This window comes from Hevea brasiliensis, chromosome 9, assembly GCF_030052815.1.
Source record: "Hevea brasiliensis isolate MT/VB/25A 57/8 chromosome 9, ASM3005281v1, whole genome shotgun sequence".
In the NCBI taxonomy this organism is placed as follows: Eukaryota; Viridiplantae; Streptophyta; class Magnoliopsida; order Malpighiales; family Euphorbiaceae; genus Hevea; species Hevea brasiliensis.
This window is the reverse complement of record NC_079501.1, coordinates 84,901,577-84,926,120: the sequence shown is the minus strand read 5'-3', so window position 1 is coordinate 84,926,120 and position 24,544 is coordinate 84,901,577. Positions and strand designations below refer to the sequence as shown.

Below are 24,544 nucleotides of genomic sequence, written 5' to 3'. Positions count from 1 at the left end.
AGCATGTAATAGGCTGCGAGTGATTCTGTTGTCCCTTCCTGTTATGATATGAGAACATATGAGTGATTCATAGCATTGCAAATGCCATGTGCATAAAAGTATGCTTATGACTGTTATGTCTCTGTCCTCATCAAAAGGAATAAAAATTTGAGATGTACAAACTTGCTTGATTGATCTGATGTAAAGTGCAAAACTCAATTTCAAAGAAGTCATACCGTGGGATGTTTATTACTACACTTTATACATTGGAAAGATTAGTTCAATTCTCAAATGTAGGAATGATTATTTAAGGCCAATTCCAATGCCTATGCTTCTGAAAAATCTACATTCTCATTTATTGGAGTCGATGATTCAGCAGATGGATTCTGAACTTCTTCAGTATCAGATGATTGAGATTCATGCTTTGCAGCAGCTTGAAGCACCCGGTTTTGAACATCTAAAGATGAAGGTGATGTAGGGAGTCCAATGCCGTTGGTTTCTAATTTTCCAGCAGCCCATGAAAATGCCTGAGCTCCAATTTTTAAAGGAGCAAGCAATAACCTTCAAACAATAAATTAACAAATAAATAAATACATAGAACATAGAATCCTAATAATTGATATATATATATATATATATATATATATATATATATCTGAAAAACATATTGCAATTTTCACATAAAAAGAAGGTAAGGAAAGAGAAAAATTAATGTTAGTGTGTATAAGCTTTGTTTTGTCTTACGGAATTGAATGGCGAAAAAGGATCTACATAGTTTAACTCTAACTATTTTGAGATTAACGCTTAGTAGTTGTTGTTGTATTTAAACTTTGTTTATGAGCAAGGGTATGAAATGCAATGTTGTACTGAATCATGTCAACATATGGCAGCATAAATAGGCAAGACTTTTGGAGTAGGTTTTACCTCACATCTTTCCTGAAATCCTCAGGGCCTTCATATGAAGCAACTCGCCGATAAATACTCTAGTGGAGTATGAAGAGCCAACAATTAGGAAACACAGGGATCATTAAAAATAGATTCAGCATGTATAAATTATTACTCCAACAAGTATAAATTAGAGCTCCCATTTTGAAATAAGGCGAAAACATTAGACAGAGCATCTAGGATCTAGCATCAAGCTTCAACTAGGAACATGGACAAGCTTCATACATGAAAACTGAAAAGCAATATAAAGAAAATTAGTTAATTGAGTTGATGAACTAAATTATGATTTTTAATTTACAAAATTGATAATTAACCAAACCAAAGTCATAATATCATACATAATTTATTAGATGAATTTTTTTAATAAGAATTCTTTTATCAAACCATGGATACTTAAAAATTTATAACTTACTATTTCAATATGCTTTATAATTAATTTTAAGAAGTTACAATGATAATATATATTTACACGTACTCGATAAAGATAGCAATGGATATTGGACTTTTTTCCAAATAGGTGGGTTTAAAAAAAATAAACACACAGAGAGTGACTTGCAAAATATTTGCGAAAAGGGAGTTTTTTTTCCTAGGTAGAAAGAAGTAAAGACAAAAAGTAGCTTGGATGCTGCTTATAGTAGCGTTCCCCTAACATGGACAACTTGATCCAAGCTTCTTTTGAAGCATTTCTATATATTGAAGATGCTATTATTATTATTATTATTATTTAAGTATTGAAAATGCTATGCACATCTTACCTCCGTGTTGAATTAATTTTAAATGCAGTGATACTCTCCCAGAAACGTGTTTTTAAACATAAAAAAATGTTTGAGGACCCCTATGAAAAATTTTTGAATAATTTTTTTTTCATATTGTTAGCATAATTACAGCAATTATTATTTTTGTCTAAATTAGCTCATATTCTCATATATAAATAGATGTAATATCTCTGTAAATAAGACACAGATAAATACACAATCATTTCCTTTATTACTTGTATTCTTTCTTCTAACATGGTATCAGAGCCGTAAAACTTTTATTTCTAGTTTATGGGGTCTCTCTTCTCTCTTTACAACCTGTTTTAGTTCATTCTTTCATTCCTGTTATTATACCATTAATTTGACACTCAATCTTATTTCTGTTGGTCAGTTGTGTGAGGAAGGTGGCTGCCTCATTATTGTCTTTTTATTTTTTATTTTTTCTAAATATGCCAGTCTAGTTGCTAACTCCGCCTAAGTAGTTTGCGCTTAGCTGGTCCCAAGCCCGGATAAAGGAGGAGGGTTGCGGTAGGTGACAACCAGCGTAAAAATTTCGTCACACCCTATGATATGGATTCAAATGATATAAACGTTGGGGCGTCCTCTACTAACGACGCGCTACATCGGAGCCCGGGTGTAGTGATAAATATGCAAGGGTGTAGGGCGTTCACCGAAAGCGACGCGCCATGCCGGCGCCCGGGTGTGGTGTTAAGTGAGCAAGGGTTCCCACATCATGGACGGGTGTGGGTAAAGAAGTTAGTCCATAGGACAGATAATAGAATAAATAGTGGAACAGAACACAAGATAGACATAGAAAATAATAGAAGATATCATAGAAGGAGACCAATTAGGAAGGAGCAGGATAGGAGGAGGATCAGGGTTGGTACTTGGAATGTTGGATCACTTACAGGAAAATTAATGGAGCTTGTGGATACCTTGGAAAGGAGAAGGGTGAATATTGCTTGCATTCAGGAGACTAAATGGGTAGGAGAGAAAAGTAAGGAAGTGGGTAATTCAGGGTACAAATTGTGGTTTACCGGAAAGGAGAGAAACAAGAACGGAGTGGGTATAATCATAGACAGGACATTGAAAGACGCAGTAGTAGCTGTGAAAAGAGTAGGAGATAGAATTATACTAGTAAAGCTAGTACTAGACGGAGAAACAATAAATATAGTTAGTGCTTATGCCCCACAAATAGGACTAGACAGTGAGAGTAAACAAAGGTTTTGGGAAGATATGGATGATTTAATGCAAAGCATACCGAATGAAGAAAATGTTTTCATTGGTGGAGATTTGAATGGACATGTAGGAAGTGATAGGCAAGGTTATGAGAATGTTCATGGAGGTTTTGGTTTTGGCAGTCGAAATGAGGAGGGAAAAAGCATCCTGGATTTTGCTATGGCATACGACCTAATACTAGCAAATACCTACTTTATAAAAATAGAGTCGCATTTAGTGACTTTCAAAAGTGGGCAACATAGAAGCCAAATCGACTTCCTCTTAACCAGGAAGACAAATAGAGCTCTATGCAAGGATTGCAAGGTCATTCCAGGAGAGGCTTTAACAAGTCAACATAGGTTGGTGGTCTTGGATGTCAAGTTTAGGAACAATTCAAGTAAGGTCAGAAGAAATAGTGTAGCTCGAACAAAGTGGTGGGAGTTCAAAGGAGTAAAGCAAGTGAAGTTCAAAAATGAGCTTCCTGAGTCTGAAGTATGGAAGCTAGATATGGAGGCCAATGATATGTGGATACAGATGGCATCAAAGATTAGAGAAGTAGCTAGAAAAGTACTTGGGGAGTCTAAAGGACATGGACCACCCTCAAAAGAGAGATGGTGGTGGAATGAGGAAGTACAAAAGGAAGTGAAGAGAAAAAGGGAATGGTATAAGAAATTACCTAAATGTGATAATAATGAGGCATATGAACAGTACAAGATAGCAAAGAAAGAGGCAAAAGGCGATTAGCCAAGCAAGAGCACGTGCCTTTGAAAAGTTATATGAGAAACTTGGAACTAAAGAAGGGAGAAAGATATTTATAGATTAGCAAGGAGTAGAGAAAGGAAATGTCAAGATCTCAATCAAGTTAGGTGCATTAAGGATAAAGAAGGAAAAGTGTTGGTGAAAGATGAGGACATTAAAGAAAGATGGAGAAATTATTTTAATGATCTCTTTAATAATAGTCAAAATGGAAATAGCGTGAATATAGATTATAGAACAATAGAAAAGAATGTAAATTATACTAGAAGGATTAGATCTTTAGAAGTAAAGGAAGCACTTAAGAGAATGAAAGTAGGTAAAGCCTGTGGACCCGATGAAATACCAATTGAAGTGTGGAAGTATTTGGGAGATATGGGAGTGGCATGGTTAACTAAATTATTTAATAAGATTCTAAACTCAAAGAAAATGCCTGATGAATGGAGGAAGAGTATTTTAGTACCTATTTTTAAAAATAAGGGAGACATACAGAGTTGCTCAAACTATAGGGGAATTAAACTCATGAGCCATACTATGAAGTTGTGGGAGAGAGTTGTGGAGCATCGACTACGTCATGATACTTCTATCTCTCTCAATCAATTTGGTTTCATGCATGGTCGCTTCAACTATGGAAGCGATCTTTCTCATTAGAAGCTTGATGGAGAAATATAGAGATGGGAAGAAAGATCTACACATGGTTTTTATTGATTTGGAGAAGGCTTATGATAGTGTTCCAAGAGAGGTCTTATGGAATGCGTTAGAACAAAAGAGGGTATCTATTAGGTACATACAAGTATTGAAAGATATGTATGAAGGAGCAACTACTATTGTACGCACAGTAGGAGGGGATACAAGAGATTTTCAGATATCAATTTGATTTCATCAAGGATCAGCCATAAGCCCTTACCTTTTTACATTAGTTTTAGATGAACTGACGAAACATATACAAGAGAGTATTCCTTGGTGCATGATGTTTGCGGATGATATTGTTTTGATAGATGAGACACGAGAAGGAGTCAATAGGAAGCTAGAACTTTGGAGAAGTACTCTAGAGTCAAAGGGTTTTAAGTTAAGTAGAACGAAGACAGAATACATGCATTGCAAGTTCAAGAAGGCCAAGCGGTGATAGGGAAGGAGTTAGTTTGAATGGAGTGGCACTGTCCCAAAGTAATCACTTTAAATATCTAGGCTCGATCCTTCAAGTAGATGGGGATGTGAGGAGGATGTTAGTCATAGGATTAAAGCCGGATGGTTGAAGTGGAGACGTGCCACGGGAGTTCTATGTGATCGTAAGATTCCCAATAAATTAAAAGGAAAATTTTACCGTACAGTCATACGACCGGCTATGCTATATGGTAGTGAGTGTTGGGCACTGAAAGAGTCGTATGCATCTAAGATAAGAGTTGCAGAGATGAGAATGTTAAGGTGGATGAGTGGCCATACTAGACTAGATAAAGTCCGTAATGAAAGTATTAGAGAAAAGGTAGGAGTGGTGCCAATTGAAGATAAGTTGAGAGAAGGGAGATTGAGGTGGTTTGGTCATGTGAAGCGTAGACATACGGAGGCTCCAGTTAGACAAGTAGAGCACATTAGGCTAGAGGATAGAAAGAAAAAAAGGGGTAGACCTAAATTGACTTGGAGGAGAGTAGTACAGCATGACTTAGAAGCATTACACATTTCTGAGGATTTAACTCAAAATCGTTCAGAGTGGAAAAAGCGAATCCATATAGCCGACCCCAAATTTTTGGGATAAAGGCTTAGTTGAGTTAAGTTGAGTTGTATGCCAGTCTAGTTGCTACTTATATGACTCATAGTTTTCTAAACTGTCCACGGTAGCGGGACGCTATTATAAATAGCATCTAAGTTGCTTCTCGTCCTACATGGTAAAAAACACCTCCCTACGGTAAATATTTTGTAAGTTACTCTCTTTATGTGTTTATTTTTTTTCACACCCCATGGATATTAGAAGTAAAGTTTTACTAAAAATGACCATTATAAAAGATGTTTTTGGTGAAATTTAAATTGAATATTCTAAATTAAATTTCACTTTCTAAAAATTCTTCAAAACTGTCCAAATTGGACTAGGAGAAACTAATTAACCAATATTAACGGTTCGATTCAGGAATAGCTAAACAGTTTGGTTAACTGAACCGTGATCACCTGTACCTAAATTTGACTATGTATTTCGACCTTTTTTTGTTATCAATTGTATCATTTAAATTTTATTTTTTCAATTAATAGGCATGATTTGCAAGGTCATCAATGAATAATAGAACAACTTAAGGTTCAATACAAATTAAAATTTTAAGAGGCAAGTCTATAATTAATGCAGTCATTCTTATTACTACCGTCCAAGAAGATCACATTGTGTGTTCTCCTTACTTGGTTCTTGATCTTTCAACACTTCAAAACTCGAGGTCGAGTTTTCTCTAACCAAAGGATAATAATGCAATATAGGAAAATAAAATTCATGAATTATTCTCACTGTAGAATTAGAAAATTTAAAAGTTTTATCATTTAAGAATTTTTATCTTATTAGGTCTCTTATTTAGAAATTTTACTATTTTCTAATTTATTTTAGTTTAATTTAATACTTCTAATTAGGATTGAATTAGGATTCTAAAATCCTAACGTAATTGGGATTCCTAATTCTATAAATAAGACCTAGGGTTTCTGTTGTTATTAGACAAGTTTTGGATTATGATCATTGTTGAGATTAAATAAATTATTGACAATTAGTTTTCTTTTCCAAGGATTGGTCATTGATTTCTCTTAGTTCTTTATTCTTCTTTATTTTTTCTACATCAATAATAGATATTTCTCAATTAGTTAAGAGGCAAATATGTATATTTAGCCGATATGTAAACAAATGACAGAACTATAACCATCTTTACCATCCTAAATTCCTAATACATTATCTTGGATACAGAATAAATCAATGGATTTGTGAATTATCAACACCCTGCTTCATTCTCATATTAAATTGACCATGTTACAGCTAATAGACATTGCTCATATTCTAGCCATATTGTTCATCAAATGAAAACTCAGGACCATTAACATTTAGCAATTAAGAGATATCAAGGTCACACAGAAAAAGATAAACCAATGTATATATGTATACATATATATATATAAACTTTGAACACAGCACTGTTACTAGAGACGAATAAATACCTGAGTGAGGCCAACAACACCAATAAGTTGTAATGTCTTCTCCCACTCTGAAATAAAGTGTATACTTAGTTGGCAAGAAGAATTATTTAAAAAAAAAAAAAAAAAAAAAGAACTTCGGAGGAACAAAGTCTACAGAGAGAAAAAGGAAAGTCAGAAAATTAAAATGGCAAAATGAATATCCAACCAAGAATTGCTGGTAATTAACAATTTGACAAGGTCAGCCATGTATCTATGGGCTTTCTCAATCAACTTAAGTCAATTTTCAAATCTGACATATGGAGAAAAGTATCACAAAAAATGGCAATTGAATTGGTGTATGGGATTTCAAAAACATGTAGAAGAGTAAATTAACTCAGACGTGATTGTCTTTTATTTCTACGTAGCAGGGACCAATTAAGAATATGGCAAAGGTATAGTATTTAAGTTACAAAAACAGTAGCTGATTAGAAAAATTTCCCCATACCACAACTAAAAATTTCCAAAATAAAGCCATTTATAATACTGCCTTTGCCATCCCACCCAAAGAAACCAAGAAAATCCTTGCTTGGACAAAAAATTGCCACATTCTTTACCCCAGACAGATGTTGTTGTGTTTTTGGCATACAACCATAGTTACCTAGATCACAGTACTCTCAGATGGTGGCACCACTTAATAAAATATAGAATACATAGGGTTATGTTCAATTGATACACAAATTTGGTTTGAGGTACACTAATTATATTTACGTGGTATGTAAAGCATATTTATGTGACAATTTATTTTCAATTTTATTTAACATAATATGTTCATAAAAATTAAAAATGTTAATTTAATATAAATAAAAAATTAATTAATATAGTAATTTTTTTTGTAACATAATATACATGATAACATTCATACTTCTTTCAATTCTTTAACCACAACGAAAAAGAAATGTATCTCCAAAACATACTCTCCCATAAATAAAAAGCCAAGCTTAATGACTTAAAAATACAATTTGTAAGTGATCACTAATCGAAATTACTATGGACATCACCTGCACCAAAGAAGTTGGCAAGACAGGCATTATACATATTGGCATGCATTTAGAGATCAAAGTGTAGTTTGGTCTATTATTCAGTTTCTTTTTCATTCTATTTAGAACTTAGAATACATAAAGGAAGAAAAATACACACCTAGTAATGCATACAATGCTGCAACAGAACCCTGTCCATTAAATAAATACATTTATAAGTGAACATTGCACTAGAAATTTGCATGATGAGCAAGTAAAACTACTCCAAAATATGGATTAATGATGTAGACTATATGCAAATAAGATCCAATTCCAATCTACTTTTAGTTACTTGAAAAACAGATCTCCCAGGAGAAGAATCTAAAATTGATATAAGCTCATATCTAGACCATACAGAGAAGAACTCATTTGAAATAAAAAGAACTACCCATATCCCTTCTTTTTTCTCTATCATTTGAACAGAACTTCCAGAAAAACATGTTTCCACTGTTTACGTGCATGATACATCATAGAAGACTGCTAATCATAGTGCTAAACTTAACAGTGTCCTGATTCTTACCACTCCATACCCAAGGACTTGCACTGGAGAAGGACTAAGATCTTCTAGTATTGCCTCAGCTTCCTGAAAATTAAAACAATTTCTTGCAATTGTAAGGTGAAAACTCAGATTCAGACAGAAAAAGGCAAGAACCAACGTACATTGAAATCATGAAAGAAATGGCACATACTAGCAAAGCATATTGAATAAAGGGTGGCTGCTGTTAGCGATAGGTTAAATGAAGTTTTAACCCTATGGTCATCACAATCTACTTACAAGCAAAACAATCTTTTTTTCTCTCAGATGGTTTCCTGATACTTCAAGTAAGCTTGTTTTGGTACACTAAAACTTGAACAACTTTCAAATTCATTGAGCTTTCTGAATGATCATAAGAGTTACATACTTTTAAAAGTTTTCATATTATTGATGTTAACATTAGATCAGTTATCCGCGCTGATGAAGTGTGCATGTGATGTCATACATAACATGTAGCATAACTCATTGAAAATAGATGAATGATCATTAGAAGTGTTGGAATCCCGATTCTGTTGTGATAGCAGATTATTAGGTGTTTGTTGATTACTTTTCCTATTGTAATTATTGTTTCCTATTGTACCTTAGTTTTCTAGTTAGAGTAGAACACTTGTATATAAATAAGAACATGTACAAAGATTTATTCAATAGAAAACACACTGATTTTCTCCAAAAATACGTCAAAAAGGAATTGTAATTAAAGAGAATATACTGTAGCAATGCAATAAATACCTCATTCAGTACAGTTAGTGCTGTCTCAGGTTTAAGTTCCTTGATTCGAAGACCTTGTTTCACCCAAGACTGGAAGCCGCCTTGGACCAAGTATGGTCTCTGTCATGGTCAATATTAACCAAAGAATTAGTAATGTGCTCCTTTTTCTTATAAATCCAGCTTAACAACATGAAAGTGGAAAATTTTCTTGCCCAAGCAAGTCCCAATACCACTGATTTGTCTAGCTAGAAAATTTTCTACTGTTATATCTTGTATTAAAGTATGAAAAGTTTCACTTCATAAGCCATATACACAGCCACACACAACAACAATTACCACCCCATGTTCACTCCACAAGACAACTGAGATCACTAATCTAACTAAAAAGAGATTGAACATTAAGGTATTGCTACTTACACAAACAGGTCAACATATAAGCTAGATGAACTAATAATATACTTCGTGAAGTGGTCCTCTATTGATCTTGAAGCCAGAACTCTCACGTGAAACCTATCTTGGGCGGGAATTACTAGAATGAACATGGGTTTTCCCTAGCATTTAATTTTTCAAAGTAATAAAAATATATTTGAAGATATAAATTGACCTGGCTCCTTTGAAATTTATGTACAATTACATCGTTAGACTAGTAATATGATGACTTAATTAAAAAATACTAAGACTACTTTGCCTTATCAAAATTGAGATTTTTATTATTTCATCAGTTCCTCATGACTATGAATCATTAAAAAAAAAAAAAGGTAATTGTCAAGGATCTCAGCTGAAGGAGAATGAATATCAGATGGTACAAAACCATAAAGGGAAGGTCAAACAGTTATAAAATGCATTATATACAAGGTTTTTACCACCAGTGATATAGTGTGTCAAAATTTTATTGCTAATAGTAAATACGGCATTAAGTTTTTTTTTTTTTTTATAAGTTTTGCATGTTGGAGCTATTTGGTCCTTTTGAAAAATATATGGTGTGCTGATGCATCAACCACGACCAAAGTCGCTATTTCCAAGTTGAACACTGCAGCCCCTTGATAAAAGACTTACCACTGACAACCTCATGAAAACTATTTAGGTACAGGAGTTGGTTCTGTTTGTGCATGACAAATGAAGAAACAGTTACTGATCTATTGCTTCAGCTCCAATGGCAGTGAAATCATAAGCATTGTTTTTGTTGTTGGTTGGAGTTGGTTTGTTTATGCCTGAATCAGCTACAATTATCTGCAAGTTGGAAATGGTTTGTTTATGCCTGAATCAGCTACAATTATCTGCAAGTTGGAAATCGTGACTTGCAAAGAGATCAAATTGGCTTGGAGAGTACTCTTTTGTATGTTACATTGTCTTTAGATGGAAAAAATTCAAGAATGTGGGGATTGCAGTTGGAAAGTTGAATAGTCATTATTACAATCTTCATTCTGTCGGTTCACAGTTAGGACCAGCCCAGACCAGAACAGGTACCACCGGGGGGGCGGCCGCAGTTACAGTCCCCCCCAACTTGTGAACTGTACAGAACTGAAACCGCTGGTTTGGTCCAGTTTGGCCTGGATTTGAAAAAAATTTTGGAAAAAAAAAATATTGTGGCATGTCCCTAGGACGGGCCATGTAATAACCCCCTTGCAAATAAATTAAAAATAACAGAAATTTGATATATAAGTGATATTTTTTTATCAATTATAACTTGTAATATAATTAAGGCAATTTATTTATATTTAAAGAAAAAATTTTGATTGTTATAATTATAAGTAAAGAAATTTGATAAGAACAATTAAGGAAAATATTAAAGCATTAATAAATAAAGTGAATCGATTCAATTAAGGAAAAATACATACTTATTGTCCCAAAAAAATGGTCAAGGGGGAGTGAATTGGATAACAATTTTTTAGCCCTTACTCAACGCACTTATGAAAAATTGATGCTAGACAAACAAAGTGTGTGAATATTACTTTTTGAGTGAGTTAAATGTGCTCAAGAGACAATATACAAACAATCACACTTTAACCAAGCCAAGTATGCCTTTTATATTCAAGCTCAGTGACAAAGTTACAACTCAATATACTTCAATTTCAGCAGTTTCAGAAAATGTATCAACAGAATCACAACAATAAAGGTAATCAAAGTGCTGAAATGAAAGAGTTAAGGGAGAGGAAGATCAAACACAATAGTTTTACAGTGGTTCGGCCCTCCAAGCCTACACCCACTCCTCAAAGAACTTCTTTGAGAGTCACTGTCCACTAAATGCTCTTTTCAATGGGCAAAAGACAAGCCTTTTACAGTCTCACAAGCCTTTACTAGGTGCTTGAAACCTTTACAAGTTCTTCTTCACAAGAACACTCAACTTCAAGCCTATAAGATGCTTGAGAACTATAAATATGTTTTGGTTTATAAGAATCACTCTCATTCACTCATAAATATAAGATTGAAGAGCTATTAAGGTTAGAGAGAAGATTTGCCAATGATATAACAATGATAAAAATGAAGCTCAAGAATGAAAGCTCATAAATGATTACAATAAATCTCTTAGAGTTGAAATGCTTTCATGGTGAAAGGTAGTAAATGAAACCTTATATAGGCATGTTTGAAGGGTGAAAGAATCAAATCAAATATATGTCCAACAGCTAGAAAATTTTGAAAAACTAGCCGTTGGTCCATAGAAAATTGTGCAAACTGATTTCAGACAGGGGTGATCAAAATTAGGTAGCTAAAAATGTTGTCCAGGTGAGAATTAGGTAGCTAAAAGTAAGGCAGGCTAAAGTTAGGTAGCTAATTTGGTTTCTGATAAAATTAACATTTAAAGTAGCTAACTAATTTCACTACTGTCTGATTTGAACTTCAAGATTTTGGATTTTCGTAGAACACTTAGAAAAACTATTTTGGCCACTCAAAAACCTTAGAAATATGATAAAAATGATATCCAAAAGTTTGAATTAAAAAAATATATATATATAGTTCATCTTTTGGCAAAAAGTCTCATTAATCCCTTACATTTGACCTATATGACCAAATTCTATTCTCTCTTCCTTGATTTTGATTCATCTTGTGTTATACAAGATGATATTCTACTTTAGGTGCTTCCACTTCAATTTTAAGTCCCTTCCATCAAACTCTTTCAAGGCACACCCTACACAAGAGTCACTAAACACTATGCACAAGGGTTAAACTAAGTTCATTGGGTTTTGTGATGATCAAAATCAAGCTCATTGGAGTTGATGAGGCTAACAATATTAATTACTTATATTTATAATATAACTAAAGAAATAGAAAATTAATACAATTAACATAAATATCGGAAAGTAATATAAAAAAGGAAATAAAACCAATTAATATAAGGTAATTTGCCTAAATTTAAAAGGAAAAATTAGCTTTTAATGGAACCAGCTGCAAAAAAATTATATGTATTTTTTATTTCCAATATTTACATATACATGTAACTTTTTCCATTTCTTTGCAATAAAAAAAAATGCACAATATTTATGGTCCAAAAAGAAAACTTTTATTTTTTGTAAAAATTTTTAAAAAAATCATTTTCAGCTCGTTTGAAACTAGAACTAAACTGAAATTGGACCGAACAAGCCCACCAGTTCCAATAACCAGAATTGCAACTGGCTAGAACCCCCTTGTTCCATGAACCAGAACTGCTGGTTCCTGCTCGAAGCCAAACCGAACCAGAGGCCAAGCCTATTCAAAGTTGCAAAGACCATTTATTCTTTGCTCCAATTCACTAATTTAGAATAATCTTAACTTCAACTTCAACAATATGTTTGTTTTCTTTCTTTGTATTTCATTGTTTTTCAGTTTTCTTTTTATATTTCTTGAGTAACCCTTGTATGCATCATGCATACTAGGTTTGGCTTAAAAGAAATACCTGTTAGAAGCATAAGGCATTTTAGAGTTATTTAAGTCATTCATCCCCAAGTCTAACAAACAACTATTAAATCAATTTAACTGCTTAATGAAGTTTCAATTATGCTCCATATTAGCAAACACACATAATGAAGGTTATATAAGTGGAATTCACTTTCTCCTTTTCTTGTTTTGGACTCACCTAAATGCTTATCTACTTATGGTATAAAAGAAAAGTAGAGATTTGGAAATACTTGCCTTAACCCCAAGTTTTCTCAAGGATCTTGCAATGCCTTTGGAAGAGATACCGTCAGCATCCATAACTATGACCTTGGACCTGTCCTACAAGCATTAGAGAAAAAAATAAAATTCTGAGACAACATTCTGAAAGCCAGATTCAAACGTAGAAAACTCACAAAAGTTAAAAAGTAGGACCCTACTGTATTCATTTTTTTAATATGTTAAATTGTCCAAAATACATTTCCTATAAAAATCTTCTAGTTCTCTAGAGCACTAGGTACATACTTTTGAACCACCATTCAAAATTACAGGAAAAGTATCAGAATAATTAATTTCATTAAGATGCTTTAAACACTTAAATTATCTAAACCTTCTACAGAAATTCTCATTGTATTTCATTTGGACAGTTGCAGCATGTATCTAGTTATCCCTTCCCTTCAGACAAGACCATGAAATGGAATGAAGGATTCTGTAATTAGAGAAGGATTCATTAAAAATATTTTCTCATGCCCCTGATTACAACACACAGTTTGGTGAGATGAAGTCCTAAGACTTCCACACACTCACCCACATGCCCCCAAGACCAAAAAAGGGAGGGAAAAATACTTTTGTCACTTTTCAGAAAGCTTAAAAACAATAACATATATAAAAAGAACAGTGATGTCAAAACCTAAAGCTATATACCTGAACAGCTTTCAAGTTTTGAATAACTGCAGCAATTAAGGTGTTGTCTATGTCATTGCCACCCTTCAACAATTTTTGCAGTGGTTCATCAACCTGGATGAAGTCAAATGTAAGATTTCCAAAAAGAAATACAGCCAAACTCCAATAACATCATTGTTGTCTTACATAGCAGTACAATTATTGTTCAAAAATTAATCCTTCCTCATATAGTACTGTAAATGTAAACTAACCCCTGGTAGAGTTACACTTGCATAGCGAAACCGAGCTGTTCGTCGAATATCAGGAATGCCATCTCTTTCTCTCAGGACCTTGACAAAGGCAATGCCCAACACCAAATTTTAGTGCTAGTAAAAACTAAAATAAGAAGATGGCATCAGCTATATCATTAAAAGTAAGCTATTATAGAGCAGAGTTCGAGAAAGGAGAAACCCTTGAGTAGAACCAAAATTAAAAACAGTGGGAGAATTTGTTTGGCTTTAGGCACTCTAATGGAGAAATTCAAACTTTTAGACGGTCAACCGAACAAAACAAATGGCCAGAAAAATTTACAATCTCTTGCCTCGGGCCGAACATCAATGAGAACAGCATTCTCTGTCCCGGTCAATAGATCTAAAGTTAACTGAGGAGATAAATCTCCAGAGTAACCACCATAAGCCCACACCCAATAAAAAATCCTGCACGAATCTGATAAAAAATTCAAGTTTCACTTTTAAAACAGATTAAATAAATAAATTATTTCATGCACAAAAGGACATCCATACCAAAGAGTGGCCGAGGTTCCAACGAGAAGAAAGAATGGAACAATTGGATCATTAGGATCCAAGCCAAGATTTTTCTCCAATTCCTCAACAGCAAAATAAATCTGCTTGTAAGGCGTGAAATTCAGTATTATTAGTGGAAGACAACTTCAGCATGTTCAGAATTGAGCAAATATTGTTTTACAGACAAGGATACTGTTGATTTCTACAATGATTTTTCAACAAAAAATTCTGGATATCTAAAACATTGACTGATGGGTCCGACAAAAGGAGTTCCAACGTCAACAAAAATATATTGACATCAATGTATCCTAGGTCAGAATCTTACCAAGAATGAGAAGAATGTGTGTGTGTGTGTGTGTGTGTGTGTGTGTGTGTGTGTGTGTGTGTGTGAGAGAGAGAGAGAGAGAGAGAGAGAGAGAGAGGAATTTATTTTTTTGCATTTCATTCAATGTATCGGATGGCATAAGCATATCATGATCGAAAACTGCCATTAAATCAATGCACCAAATGGAAAAAGAAGATCATTACAGAAGGCTGCCACTGAATCATTTAATATATTTGCCCATTAAAGAAAAATGTGCGCCCATATAAGTATACCTGCTGAAAAGATGTACCAATGGGCCTCAATATTTGTGCCCCTTTTTCTTCAGAAAAAATTAGTGCATCCCTGATCTCTGGAGGAAGTAGTCCCTTGGCAGATCCATAACAATAAACAACAAGAGAAGCCCCTTTTGCTATCAAGTCTTCCATTGCAATAATTGTGCCTCTCAACACATCAACAGAACTGACTGTTGCTTTAATTGTGGCTTCCTTCAAATCACTTGAGAAGCTATTCAATCTATTTCCAGCTGATTCTCTTGTTTGATCTACAGCTGAAAACACCCCAGTCCAGGCATTATCCACTGCTTCAGAAGCACTTTTTGTAATTGATGTTATCGATGAAGTAATTGTATCTAGTGAGCTTTTCAATAGATTTTCTCCCTCATTCACAGAAGTGTTGATGGAGTCCCTAACCCCATCAAATAAATCATCAAAACTTGCCTTCACACTGGATAATGAATCATTATCCATATCCAGGGAGTCAGATTCTATGCTGGGATTCTCTAGTTTTATAGCGCTAGTTGACGAGATATCAGGTTCCACTGGTCCTGTTAAACTATCTGCATTTTCTGTTGACTGGTCAGTAAAGTCCATTAGTCCCTCTTCTACATCAGATATGCTATAACTTTCCACATATTCCACTTTATCCCCTCGCTTAAGGTCCAGTTCATTGTATAACTTGCATTTAATATCATTTAATTCATTTATGCAGAAATGATTTTCAGTAAAACCCATGGGTACTGATTGTTCATTTCTTTCAAGGAAAATGAAGTAAGAAGATTTTGCAGCTTGAGTTTTAAAGGAAATTCTTTGCTGATAAGTTCCATTGGGAAAGCCGAAAACAACTCTGTCTTCTGCAATACATCTGGATTCAGAATCATTCCAATGTGGACAAAAGAGTCGCATTCCTCCATGGACTGAAATCTGCAGCATTTGCAATTTCAAATTTGTGAATAAAATGTTAATTAGAAACTTGGAAGTGGAGCATGGTTAAGAAAGAAAAGTAACCGTCATTGACCATTGATCGAGATAACATCTTAGCGAATGGACCTTAATAAAGAACATGTGCACAAGCACAAAAGAAGAGTGTCAATGCCACAGAAAGATGCCAATAAATTTTCACACTGATAGAACATAAATTGATATGACAAGTAACAGTTAAAGAATTTGAACTAAATTTGGAGAACCACAGTGAACTATAAGCACTATTTACTTTATATAGGCTTCCATAAAGAAGACAACCAGCTACACTTTCTGAAAAAAATTTGAAGGTTTTCTCAGCTTTAGGACAAGTATACACAACTGCCTAACTTAATTGGATTTGAGGAAATCGTATGAAAGCAGCAATTCAAGTAAACATAATATAAAACCATAAATGAAGTAATATTGACAGTAAACATAAGTTAAATTACAGAGGCAGACACATAAAAAGTGAAATCTTACCTGAGGATGAGAAGAAGAACACGGGGTGACCGAGCAAACAGGCATCATTTTTGTGTCAACTCAATATGAAACCCAAAAGAATACTTCACCAAGCTCCCATTCTCTGCTTAAAAACCAAATGAAGTAAACAAAGTTCAACAAAGTGACATCTCTCAAATAGCTAAAAAGAAAAAGGAAAAGAAAAAGGTAAAAGCAATGAGCTAAAACTAACCTATGATGAGAATTTACAACACTATAATCAATTTTCAATTTTACTTTTTCAAAATTAATCCTAAGCCCATAAGAAGCTGTGTTTTGATAAAACTAATCAACAATGCAAACAAAAATACGAGATTTCAAAAGTTCAAAAGAAAATGAAGGAAAATAATGACCACAATGAGCACAACTAAACTAAACTCAGAAAAATTCCTTAGTAAAAGCAATGTATATTGATCAAAATAATCAAAATTAAACCAAACCCATGTGAATTAAAGATGATAAGATCAGTTGTTCAAATGGGTTTTTTTAAAATGTGAGAAAGCAAGTAGAGATCATATAGTTACAGAATATAAGTTGTATAACATTATAAACTAAGCCAAACTAAAGAAAACCCAGTTCAATTTCATAAGCTAAAAAACAATTCTCCATATGACTTTCTTGAAATTCAATCGTTACTGAATTGAAGAATCAGAATTGTTTACAAACTTAACATTTAAGTAAAAAGATTAACGGGTTTGAATCCTTTTCTTACAAGAGAATCAGCAATTGAATATCAGTTGTTGTATGGCCATCTGTCCAATGAGAAGAATACATATAAGATAGGTGAGAAGAGAACGTGTGGCATTCTGCTGCCGTTAGCTTCACCCATTTGGCTGCTCTTCGCCACTCGTTTCTCTCTGGTGGGACCAACATTTGGATTTGCTGCTAATTGCTCAACTTCAGTCTCTGCAAATATATCAATATCACTATCCTTACAAATAGACCCGGCCAAGGCCCGGGACTGGCGGTTCCTTGGCACTTGGAGGAGAAACGGAACCGCTTAGATTTTGTGGGTTCGAACTATTTGATTCACCTGTTGTGTTGCATAAGGTTGATAGGTAATAGACATTTGAATAGATATTTAGAGTATTTGTGTTAAGTTTAAAAAAAATAAAGTTGGTGGTAATGAATAATTGATATGTCACCTGTTAACTATAATTTATATTAGCTCTATTTTTAAAATTATTTCTTATTAGTTGGTAATTAATTTTATTTTATTTTTTATTTTAATTATATTTTTTTATTTAATTTAAAAATTAATATTATTTATAATTTTATCTTTTTTATTTATAATTTTAACATATTAAGCCTTGATAAAATATTTTTATTAATAATATAAAATATAAAATATTTATTTATATTAAAAACTTAAAATTAATTATAAGTTTTTTTCTTTATTAACAATAATTACTTTATTATTTTATTTATATTTTTAAAGTTATTTAATTATTTTTTTAACGAATTTAATTATTTTCTTATTTCAATAATAAAATAAATAATATAATATAATAGATTAATAATTATATATTTATTTTAATAATATAATAAATGATATAATATATTAATTTAATAATTATATATTTAATTTAATAATAAAATAAATTATATGATATAATAAATTTATAATTTTATATTTATTTCAATAATAAAATAAATTATATGATATATACCTTTATTAGTCATTTCACGTATCAACAATAATAGCTAAATATAATTTTATCAAATATTTAACATAAATCAGCTACCAGTTATCAACTATCAGCTAACAGTAATAGTTATCAGCTAAAAGTTATCAGCTGCATTCAACGGTTAAACCAAATAGACACTAATTCAGATTCGGTCATAATTTTAGTTCAGTATTAAAGTAGTTATGATTCTTATTTCTTAATTGATTTGGCTGGTTTCAAATTTGCCATGAATTTTGAATTAACATAAATAATCCAATACCACATTATTATTGTAACATCCCAAATTTTTTTTAAAAAAATTATATTCTAATTTCTGGTATTGTGAGCTTTGCGTATGTGTTTTCATTTTGAGGAAATTACACTAGCAATCGGGACTGCATTTTCGAGCTAAACACACGGGCTACCGGGCCCTCTTCGAAAGTGGGTCGACACTACTGTGCTTCTCACCATTTTCAGATGTCTCGAACGTGTTTCAGGTGTTAGAATTGGCATAGGTAAATCCGAACTCCAAATGCTCAGTTTTACCTAAGGTTAAGTTTAAAATGAAAATTCATAAAATATTCGCGGGTAGCCAGAAAATTCTAATTCCTTTTGCAATAGCCTTATAGCATTGTTAAGGATCGCAGGGCAAAATTTTAGAATTTTTAAGAGCTAGTTTGAATGATTTTTGCAAAATATTAGTTTTAAGGACTATAATTGAATTTTCTGAGTATGTGAGTTTTGCCTAGTTTGGAGGGCCCAGGAGGGGCCATGTGATGTTGTTGAGATGTGGGTTTGAGACTTGTGATTTTAGAAGTGTGATTTGAACCACTTTGTAGGTTAGGTAGGTCCTAGGTGCAGAAAAAATTCTGCCAGATTTTCGGTATAAATTAAGACGTCTTTTATCTCTTTAAAATTTTGTTTTAAAGTTAGTACTGATAAAAAAATAATATAATTGTTTACGTGATTAGGGTCAACCCTTTTCCTCCACTCAGCCACCACAATGATTCCCGGTATACTATGAGTAGATATTGATTTTATTTATAATTTTACTATTATTATACATACAATGCATGCTCATGCATTCACTTATAATTATATTTATATAGCTATTATAGGCACGCTTTGTGTTGCATTATTATTTGATGAAATTGATGTGGGTGTTGCCTTAGGGTAAGCTGTGTGCATGTGTCGGCATGCATGAGGTGTGGTACTCGATATGGGTAGAACAGGCAGATCGGCTTGAGCTAGTCTCGCTTGGAGTCCGGTCCTTTTTGTGATAAGTCGGTATAAGTGTGGCCTTGAGTTGATCTCACTGACCCCCACATTTGGATTGTTAAGAGAAAGTCCAGCTCGAGTTGATCTCGCTAGCAGATGTTGGAATTAAGAGAGCTATGTAAGGAATCAGCTCCCATATATATATATATATATATATATATATATATTTGATTGATATAACACACGGGTGTGTGAGTGCTCCAAGTTATTCTTTGTGCAAATATTGTTTGAACTTGGTTAAATGTGTTAATATATGCTGCATTTCATCCTTAGGGATGTATTAGCCCTAGATAGTTATAGAAATTATATTTAAAATTAATATCTTACTCTATGAGTCGAACGCTCAGTCCTGTTTATCCTATTTTTTCAGGCTACAGGAAGATTTTATTTTCAAAATAATCTGCTTCTTTTCTCACAGGTTTATCAGCAGCCATTTCTTGTATTTCATTTTCTTGATTTAAAATTTAGGACTCTGCATGTGCTAGAGTTATTTTTTATTTATGGGACTGTAATGATCTATTTTCTTTAGAAATTAGTAACTTAATTTTTATGGATATATTGAATGTAAGAGATAGATTGTTTTGAGGATGAGGGAGGTAAGCTCCCATTTGATTATATGGTTGATTGAAGATTGTGAGGGTGAGCTGAGCTCCCCAATTTGATGTATTCTGTGATTATAGGTCGGGTGAGCTAAAAACTCCCCATTGGATAGTCCAAGTTATGGTAAGACTCTGTCCGGTTGATTCCTTGAAATGGGACTTAGAGTACTGGCACAGAGTACTGGCCAGATCTGCGGGATAGAATTAGAGTTTTCTAGCATAGAGTCCCATAACTAATGCTGATTGTGGAAATGGTACAGCAAGGAGAAGATTGTAAATTTGAGTTTGATGGAGATGGTATTCTTATGCAAGGCTCCAGGGTATATGTGCCAGATGTGGACAACCTAAGAAATGAGATTATGCAGGAGGCACATTATACGCCTTACAGTGTTCACCCAGGATTTATAAAGATGTACCGTAATGTGAAGGATAGGTACTGGTAGAATGGTATGAAGAGAGACATAGCATACTTTGTGTCCAAGTGCCTAACTTGTCAGAAAGTAAGATTTGAGCATCAAGGGCCACCAGGAAAGCTGATTCTCATCCTAGAGTGGAAGTGAAAAATGATCACCATGGATTTCGTAACTGTATTGCCTCGTATTACCCGAGGGTATGATCCATATGGGTAATTATGGACCGTCTGACCAAGTAAGCTCACTTTTTACCTATACAGGCCACATATTCTGTTGTTCAGTACACAAGGTTGTACATTCGTGAGATAGATTGCATGGGATTCTTGCTTCCATAATGTCTACTAGAGGGCCCTAGTTCACTTCTCGATTCTAGAGGAAACTAGGAGAATCACTTGGCACACAGCTAAATTTAAGCACAGCTTTTTACTCACAGACAGATGGACAGTCTGAAAGGATAATTCAAACATTGAAGGATATACTTTGCATGTGTGTCTTGGATTTTGGAGATCAATGGGATGATCAGCTACCATTGGTGGAATTTGCTTATAATAATAGTTATCATTTTAGTATTGGAATGGAACTCTATGAAGTATTATATGGCAGAAAGTATAGGTCCCCTCTGTGTTGAACAAAAGTTAGAGAGGTGAAGGTGCATGATTTAGATCTGGTGTAGTACACTTTAGAGATGGTTCCTTTAGTCAGGAAATATTTAAAGATAGCTTTCAGCAGGCAGAAGAGTTATGCAGATCCAATGCGGAAAGATATAGAATTTTCAGTGGGTGACTATGTGTTCTTAAAGGTTTCTCCCATGAAAGAGGTTATGAGATTTAGAAAGAAAGGCAAGTTAGTACCTCATTACATAGGACCTTTTGAGATCATAGACAGAGTGGGAGCAGTAGCCTACCGGTTAGAGTTGCCACCAAACCTTTTCTATGTCCACCTAGTGTTTCATATCTTCATGCTTAGGAAATATATTCCCAATCCTTCTCATGTACTATAACCAGATACAGTGGAATTGAATGAGAACTTGACCTTTAAGAAGCAGCCAATAGCTATAGTAGACAATCAGATGAGATAGCTTTGATCAAAATAGATCCCTATGCTTAAAGTTTTGTAGAGGAATGCACTTGGGAGTCAGAGTATGCACAATAAGTACCCATACTTGTTTAGTATGTAACTCAGTGTTATTGTTCTGCCTTGTGTAAAATTTGAGGACGAATTTTCTGTAAAAAGGGAAAAATATAATATCCCAAATTTTTAAATAAAAATTATATTCCAACTTCTGGTGTTGTGAGCTTTGCGTAGATATTTTCATTTCGAGGAAATTTTACTAGTAATCAGAACTCCATTTTAAGGCCAGACACACGACCTGTCGGACTCACTTCGGAAGCGGGTCAACACTACAGTGCTTTCCACCATTTTCAAATGTCCCGAATGTGTTTTAAGTGTGAGAATTGGCATAGGTAAATCTGAACTCCAAATACTCCATTTTACTTAAGGTTGAGTTTAGAATGAAAATTCATAAAATATTTGTGGGTAGCCAAAAATTTGTAATTCCTTTTGCAATAGCCTTATAGCATTGTTAAAGACCATGGGGCAAAATTTTAGAATTTTTAGAGCTAGTTTGAATGATTTTTATAGAATGTCAGTTTTAAGGACTATAACTAAATTTTCTAAGTATGTGAGTTTTGCCTAGTTTGGAGGGTCCAGGAGGGGCCATGTGATGTTGTTGAGATGTGGGTTTGAGACTTGTGATTTTAGAAGTGTGATTTGAACTACTTTGCTGGTTGGATAGATCCTAAGTACAGGGAAAATTCTGTTAGATTTCTGGCATAAATTAAGACGTCTTTATCTCTTTAAAATCTTGTTTTAAAGTTAGTACTGATAAAAATATAATATAATTGTTTAGGTGATCAGGGTCAGCCCTCTACCTCCACTCAACCATCACAGTGATTCCCGGTGTACTGTGAGTAGATATTGATTTTATTTATAATTTCAATATTATTATACATAGGCATGTTCATGCATTCACTTATAATTATAAGTATATAGCTATTATAGGCATGCTTTGTGTTGTATTATTATTTGATGAAATTAATATGAGTGTTGCCTTAGTGTAATTTGGAGCTGTGTGCATGTGTTGGCGTACATAACGTGTGGTAGTGGATATAGGTAAGATGGGCAGATTAACTTGAGCTAGTCTCGTTTGGGGCTCGGTCCCTTTTGTGATAAGTTGGAGTGAGTACGACTTTGAGTTAATCTCACTGACCTTTGCATTTGGATTATTAAAAGAAAGTCCAGCTCGAGTTGATCTCACTGGCAGAGGTTGGAATTAAAAGAGCTGTGTAGATGATCAGCTTCCATATATATATATATATATATATATATATATATTTAATTGATGTGATGCTCCAGTGTATGAGTGCTCCAAATTACTTTTCATGCGAATATTGTTTGAACTTAGTTGAATGTGCTGATATATGTTGCATTTCATCCTTAGGGATCCATTAGCCCTAGATAGTTATAGAAATTGTATTTAGAATCAATATCTTACTCTATGAGTTGAACGTTTACTCCTGTTTACCCTATTTTTCTAGGCTAAAGGAGGGTTTATTTTCAGAATAACTTGCTTCCTTTCTCGCAGATTTATCAGCAGTCATTCCTTGTATTTTATTTTCTCAATTTAAAATATAGGACTCTGCATGTGCTTGAGTTATTTTTAATTGTGGCACTATAATGATTTATTTTTTATAGAAACCAGTAACTTAATTTTTATGGATATATTGAATGTATGAGATGGATTTTTCTAAGGATGAGGGAGTTGAGCTTCCATTTGATTATATGATTGATTGAGGATTGTGAGGGTGAGCTGAGCTCTCTAATTTGATGTATTATGTGATTACAGGTAGAGTGAGATAAAAACTCCCCGTTAGATAGCCCAGGTTATGGCTAAACTCTGTCCGATTGATTCCTTGAAATGGGACTTAGAGTATGGGCTGATTCCTTGAAATGGGACTTAGAGTATGGGCTTTACAGTTGGGCTAGAACAGTTAGACTTACTACAGACTTTAGCGGCTTTATGCTGACCCAAGTGTAACACCCCTCATCCGTCTACAGTGTAGTCGAACAAAGTGTGCTACATTCGGTGCCAGAGTACCCTATCCTATCTTGTCATGTACAATATTAATTTAATGTCTATTTAATTATATTATCTTACGTGTAAAAAAAATTTTTTTTCATTCTTTATGGAGATCCAGACAGAGTCTCTTTTATTTTATTCAGTGTATGGCAGATTCCACTGTTACCTGTTAAAAACATTTTATATCTATTTTATATTCTCATACATCATCTCGTTGCTTATATCAATTTCCATGCATTATATCATATCATAGCTCATATAATTTTTAAGAAAATAAATTTGATTTCATTCATATAAACTTCATACATTCATATAAAATTTGTATACAATAATTTACAATTTATTTATATTCAGAAAATGATGTATATAGTTTACTTACATACAATAACCGAAATGCAAAAACCTAAATATACATGAGCGCTACCAAAACGGACTGCTGAGGTGACACTGGTACTGTAGCAGATCTGGTCAAGCCTCTATCGGTGCTTTACCAATACTGCTACTGGTGGTGGTGGTCTCCTGTACCTACGCGAGGAAACAATATATCGCGCTAAGCATTTCTGCTTACTAGTATAATAATTTGAAATAAAAATAACTAAATAATTGAAATATTTATTCCACATATAACTTTATAAAGAAATATTGATTTCATGAGTTTATAGTTTTTTACATGTTTATAGAGCTTTGGAAGCAATTAAGTTAATCATGATCTTTTCTGTTCATATACTCCATGTTCAGTCTTATTACTC

The 24,544-nt window shown here is 33.5% G+C and overlaps 1 protein-coding gene across 4 annotated transcripts; it reads right to left on the bottom strand.

Moving 5' to 3' along the window:
- Positions 1-146: 146 nt before the first annotated feature.
- On the bottom strand, positions 147-17,597 carry LOC110660530 (uncharacterized). Of its 4 annotated transcripts, none has more exons than XM_021818874.2 (14): positions 17,412-17,597; positions 16,682-16,787; positions 15,236-16,162; positions 14,639-14,739; positions 14,437-14,551; positions 14,108-14,185; positions 13,878-13,970; positions 13,212-13,295; positions 9,126-9,224; positions 8,382-8,444; positions 7,983-8,013; positions 6,828-6,874; positions 904-962; positions 147-540 (listed from the first exon to the last, which is right to left on the bottom strand). In XM_021818874.2, the coding sequence occupies exons 2-14, from the start codon at positions 16,727-16,729 to the stop codon at positions 306-308; spliced, it is 1,980 nt and encodes a 659-aa protein (XP_021674566.2). In that variant the 5' UTR covers positions 16,730-16,787; positions 17,412-17,597; the 3' UTR covers positions 147-305. The 4 variants fall into 4 exon arrangements, with proteins under 4 accessions (XP_021674566.2, XP_021674565.2, XP_021674567.2 ...); XM_021818873.2 differs by having other exon boundaries at positions 16,682-16,784; XM_021818875.2 differs by lacking the exon at positions 17,412-17,597 and adding an exon at positions 16,893-17,356 and having other exon boundaries at positions 16,682-16,784.
- Between the last annotated feature and the right edge of the window lie 6,947 nt (positions 17,598-24,544).